The sequence below is a fragment of the Rhagoletis pomonella genome, unplaced genomic scaffold, assembly GCF_013731165.1.
Source record: "Rhagoletis pomonella isolate Grant_MI unplaced genomic scaffold, Rhpom_1.0 Rhpom_scaffold_00020, whole genome shotgun sequence".
In the NCBI taxonomy this organism is placed as follows: Eukaryota; Metazoa; Arthropoda; class Insecta; order Diptera; family Tephritidae; genus Rhagoletis; species Rhagoletis pomonella.
In genome coordinates, this window is record NW_023458574.1 from 656402 (window position 1) to 662186 (window position 5785).

The following is a 5785-nucleotide window of genomic DNA, read 5'->3' on the forward strand; positions in this document are numbered from 1 at the left end:
CTTTTTGTCGGTTGTCACTCCGGTCCTTTGTAGTTGGGACAACATGTGACTTGGTTTATTGTCACCGAGTTGGATCCCTGAAGTGAGTTGCTCTAAGCGTGCGATCGGGGAAACGGCAAATTTGCTGAGTACTGCAGTGCGAAGAGTAACGTACTTATCTTTTCTGGGGGATTTCGTACAATGTCAAACGTTTGCTCGTGTAGGCGCTCGTCCATATACATTACCGCGATCTGAAATTTTGCGTTGTCGCGCTGGTCTTGATTCATTTTCCCGAAGTTGTTGATGGAGAAAAATGCTTCCAATCGGGTGAACCATGACTCAATGCTCTGCAGCGAGAAACCATTCAGTAGGGGAACTTGTACTCGAGATGCGAAACTGCTGATGTCAGCAGTGTTGTGGGTCTGATCATTATCGGAGCTTATGCTGCTCTGGGTGCTCTCGTCGTTTGGCATGTTTGCAGTGGCAAGTCGTTCACGTTTTCGGGCGTACAAGGAGATTTTAATCCAGCTGAATCCGCGTGGTCAAAAAGGTAATCACGTCGGGGTCACCAGTTGTGGAGTTCCAGATAATAAATAAATACGGAACGCACAATATTTCAGTAAAACTAATCCTCGTTTATTAGTAATTAATATTATATCAAAATGTGGTTACCAAGAATATTGCAAATAGCGAGTTGATCTCAAAGAAGGACCGGCCAAAAAAAAAGATTTTAGTTCCTTCATCTGTCAAACTAACTTCCGCAGGGTTGCATTCTAGATCTAGTTAGGAGGTTGCCACAGGTATAATCGTAAATTTCGAATATTGATCGAAACGAAACGGAACGCAGAATACCAAAGTTGCCAAAGGAGAAATTTTCGATTCGAGTCGAAATGCAGAATACGGCTGATTAAAGCCCAAAAGACAATAGCGCAGTGGCAGTGACAGTTTTTAAAATGAGCTGTTACTGCTAATATTGGCTGTCAAACACTATACGGCGTTGTCAGTGATTGCTCTTTTTGACATTACCTTTTGTTTGTTTACATTTTTGTTGTTGGCTTTTAGGCTTCAGTGACATCAACAGATGTTGGCTGCGTTTCATTAATGTCAAATTCAACAAGCGAAGTTTGCTGCGAAGAAGGCAGTGGCAGTGAATTTAGAATTTGGGCTAAACTGGGCAGTACTGCTAGCTTCTACCGCTGTATTGTGAGTCGCTTCAGCTGATTTCGAAAAACTGCCGCAGCCACTGCAACTGCGTTATTGTATTTTGGACTTAAAAGCTTAAACAGACGGCAGCGTTGATCCAGATAAACTCGCACTTAATCCGGATCAACTGCCGTCAGTTTATGCTCTTATGCATTTTAAATTAGTTTTCATTCTATAATTCTTCGATTACGGATTGCAACCGAACTTCAGTTGGGTGGCCAGTGGCTGAAATGGTATTACAGATGGCAACTGGCAACTGAAAGCTGACAACTGAGTTGCTATATTGGCAACTGCATTTTTTTGGTTGCCGCAGAAATTTTGATTGAGATAATTTATTTCTTTTTTCAACTGGTTCTTCAGCTTTTTTACACTCAGGTTTTAGTTGCTGGTTTTTCAAAATTTGACCATCAACTTTATAGAGCTTAACTATAGTTGCCATTGTTGGGCCTGAGCACACTAGCCTGCTCAGTCGGACTGAGCAGTCCACGACTCAAACGCACACTGGACTGGGCAGTCGGCCGAAAACAGGTTTCCGTTTTGTATACATGAACTACGCATGATTGTGTTAGTGCATGTGGCACATGAAAACAAAACGAAAAAGAAAGCATGTTGTCTATGTGTGCGTGTCAGTCCACCGTCAATCCGCGATTTTCGCGGACTGAAATGAGCGAGGTAAACTCGAACTCTCTTCCCCCTCTTATCCACACAAAACCGGTTTAAGGCGGACTGAGCAGTCCAGTGTGCAGAGGCCCCATAATATACATTTTCATTTCAGTAGTTCTAACCATCCGCAACGGTTGCATTGCCATCTATGATCGATCCTTTAATTATCTATCTTTTGATGTGTCGTTTAGTAATAACGAAGAAATTGGTCAAAATATAAAGCTCACGCTCGCATTGAACTGGATAGCAGGCTTTACCGACGACCTAGAGACCATGATTCAACAACTACAGGTTGTAGCAATCGTACAAAAACAACATTTACCGTTGGTATGAACTCCTTGTGTCATCACCATCTTTTTTATCTATTCATATTCGTGTGTATATGTATACCCTGCATACCAGGATTTCATAGAATTCTGAAAGGTTTCACAATTTTTTTAAGAATTTTCTTTAAGAAATCGTACAGAAATTTCTTTACTAGTTCTTGTCAACCGCCTCATATGTTTTTCTTTACAGATTTCTAAAAGAATCGTAACAAATTTCCGACACTCTTAAAGATTTCGGGAGCATTTGTTTGCAGGGTATATATATACGTATATGTGTATGTGTACGCGGATATGTAAATATAGCAAAACAGACGATAATTTGACACAAGCGTGCTCATAAGAAGAAGCATAGCATCTATCGCTATCACCTGTAATTGATGCGCCTTGCCTAGAGACTTGAAATTTCACAGTTGGCTCAGAACCCGATGAAAATGCAATACAAAAGATGAGTTAATAGGCGGCGCACGAGTCGATATATTTGGTAAACCAGTATTTATGCATGATTGCATCATGGGATTTATGGTCCGATTACATTCATATTAGAAAGCTTGCTTTAAAAATATTTGTTTTTACTTCTAACATATTATTATGTACTTGGATGTGAATTTTCTAAATTTTTTATGTGATTAATGGCTCTATTCTGTATCAGTGACAAATCCTTGTCAATGTTTTTTACGGAAACATATATGAAAAAGTTTAAATTTGGCATAAAAAAAAATGTTTGTCAGCGATACAGAATTGGGCTATAAATCCGGCAAAAGTTGCCATCTTACAAATCGTTAGTACAGTGTGGAAACGGCGTATCCATGCACAATGGGCGTAACTCACATGGTCGCTGTAATACAAAAAGCCGTAACTAAAAATTCAAAAATTACTATTTGATTGATTGGTACATTTTGTCAAATTATAAGTTGTTGTTTGTTAAATTATAAGCAACCACATCATTTTATGCGATAAAACATTTTAGTTGTGGCTTTTTTGCATCTCTGTGAATGAAGAATTGAAGCGGTAATAGCCCTTTTAGTTTTCTTTTACTATAATATGTAACATCACGTAGGTGTAATGAACTTATCAGTAAAAGACCGCATTTATTGTTTATCGATCCTTCCTTTTCATATTACAAATAAAAAATGTGTACATATATGGCCTTATTCATAAAAAAAGTAGCTTTAAAATAAGTTTATAAACTGAAAAATTTATGAAAACGTCATTTTATAAAGCTCTTTAAATCTACTTTATTTTTTTTAGGAATAAAGCCAATAGGCTTTGAAGGCATCGATTCTAAGTTATTTTTTTTTTGCGCGCACACAAATAAGCTTGACCCAACTGTTGTGTTTGTTTAACAAAATTCCTTTTTTGTTTTCCAAACATGCAAAGCAGTTTGCCCGCAATAAGCAATTACTTAGTGTAATACCGTAACAAATAATATAAATATGTACACCATACATACATACGAAATACCATACGCCAAATAGTAGTAAATAATTTGTGGTGGAGTTCAAGTACAATGGCGCACAATGTCACTTATTAGCCGGATAGCTTCATGTGTGAGTAGAAGCAAGCACTCACTTGACTTACTTATAACAACGAATAAACAAGGTGCAAAATATTTACAATATACTTTCTGAAAGTAAGCTATTAATTGATTTATTGCTTCCCAATCAGGGGCCCACTATATTACACCTAGCTATACTTTCGTATTTTGGTTTTTGTTTTCAGGAAGATTCAGACAGAAAATGACATGCAAACTAAACACTAACAGCGTACACTCAGCTGCCATAACGGAAGTGCATCAGGTGCCAATGAGTGTCATACATAGACCGATTCCTCCAGTATTGGATGAAGGAAAGGTTCAATCACTTATGAATACCATAAAGGTTAGTATAAGGCTTATCGTTATACAGCTGTTGAATATGTATATCAATGGTGTAAATAGTGATGACGTAAATTGACCGACTTCTTTGTAAAATATCTACATACGTACATTTTTAACGAGTTTTATTTGTTAATAACAGAATGAGTCAAGCGAAGACGATGTACCCCCGATAGATGTACTATGGATTAAGGGTTCTGAAGGTGGTGATTATTTTTATAGCTTTGGTGGCTGCCATCGGTACGAGGCATATAAGCGGCTGAAGCGTGATACTATTAAGGCTAAATTAGTGCACTCTACGCTGAAAGATTTATATCATTATATGGGTTCAAGTACTCCCAAAGATCTTAAATAAATAATCAAGAATAGTTATTTGTAAAAGGCTTAGTAAAACGTATGTATTTACATACATATGTATATATGTATGTAGGTTGGATTGTATACAAATATTTAATAAACCAAAAAAATCCTTATCTGTCGAGTTAATTCTATCACATACGCCAAACATTTTATGGCCAAAGTGATAAGATTAATAATATGATGAACAAAAGAAAAGCTTAAGAACTATTAAACATATATACAGTATCGGTCATATCTATAGCACGCCATTTCAAAGTGATATTGTGTGCCATTTATGTTTATTTACTTATTTTTAAGAATTTTCGATTCAAATACAGTTCATTCTCAGACAAACCCCATATAAACCCAAGTGTAACAATTTGTAGAAAACTACAAAAAGGTGCAACAAATTTTCACCTAAATTTCAGACTTTTTTCTCGGAAGTGTTACAATTTTTTTGAGTACACGGTTTTTTAGCCCCTTCAATTTTAGTCTGATAATGACCAAGTTTCAAGTGGCTAAAAGTTACCGTTGATTTTTTAGAATTTTTTTCGCCAAAGGTGTTGCGGATTTCTTCCATATACAAATAAATTGAGTTTGTTCATCATATGGAAGCCAATGCGACAAAAAAAAAATCTAAAAATTAAACGGTAACTTTTAGCCACTTGAAACTTGCTCAGACTAAAATTGAAGGGGCTAAAAACTGTGTACTCAAAAAAAATCGAACACTTCTGAGATAAAAGTATGAAGTTTATGTGAAAATTTGTTGCGGTTTTTTGTAACTTTCTACAAATTATTAAGCTTGGGTTTGTACCGGGTTTGTCTGAGAATAAACTATATTTTAATTGAAAATTCTTAAATAAACATAAGTGACACACAATAGCACTTTGAAATGGCGTGCTATAGATATGACCGATACTGTAGCTATTCAAATTTTCATATTTTTGTATTTTTATACCCGAGCGCACTTGTGCACAAGGGTATTATAACTTCTTTCAGCCGTAGGACGGGATGGTATTGAAAATGGGCAAATATATGGACAACAACCACGCCTACCTCCCATATAACGGTAATTTTCAGAAATACGAAAACTGCTATATTTTAGTAACTACTGAAGCCTATTCAATAAAAATTAATATTTACAATAATTTTTAGGCGAAAAATAAGAATATTAAAAAATTTTGGAAAATGGGCGTAGCCACGCCCACTTATGGTTACATGTGTATATCTTGGTAACCGCTGCACCAATTTCTTCCAAACTTGGTACAGTTGTTAGCCTTGGTTGGCATACCAAATGGCTGAAAATTTTTAAAATCGGACAATAAACGCCACATTAGAGAAATACGAAATCTTCGATATATCAGTATACTGATATATAAATATTAAAGCTAATTTATTCAAA

General features: G+C 36.1%; 2 protein-coding genes across 6 annotated transcripts in view; one reads left to right on the forward strand and one right to left on the reverse strand.

Annotated features, from left to right (window-relative positions):
- LOC118749572 overlaps positions 1–5785 on the reverse strand; it is a 220739-nt gene that overhangs the window by 211577 nt on the left and 3377 nt on the right. The window lies entirely within an intron of this gene.
- On the forward strand, positions 3428–4517 carry LOC118749573 (putative sulfiredoxin). Of its 3 annotated transcripts, none has more exons than XM_036484379.1 (3): positions 3428–3801; positions 3891–4048; positions 4187–4517. In XM_036484379.1, the coding sequence occupies exons 2-3, from the start codon at positions 3908–3910 to the stop codon at positions 4397–4399; spliced, it is 354 nt and encodes a 117-aa protein (XP_036340272.1). In that variant the 5' UTR covers positions 3428–3801; positions 3891–3907; the 3' UTR covers positions 4400–4517. The 3 variants fall into 3 exon arrangements, with proteins under 3 accessions (XP_036340272.1, XP_036340271.1, XP_036340273.1); XM_036484378.1 differs by having other exon boundaries at positions 3547–3770; XM_036484380.1 differs by having other exon boundaries at positions 3547–3718.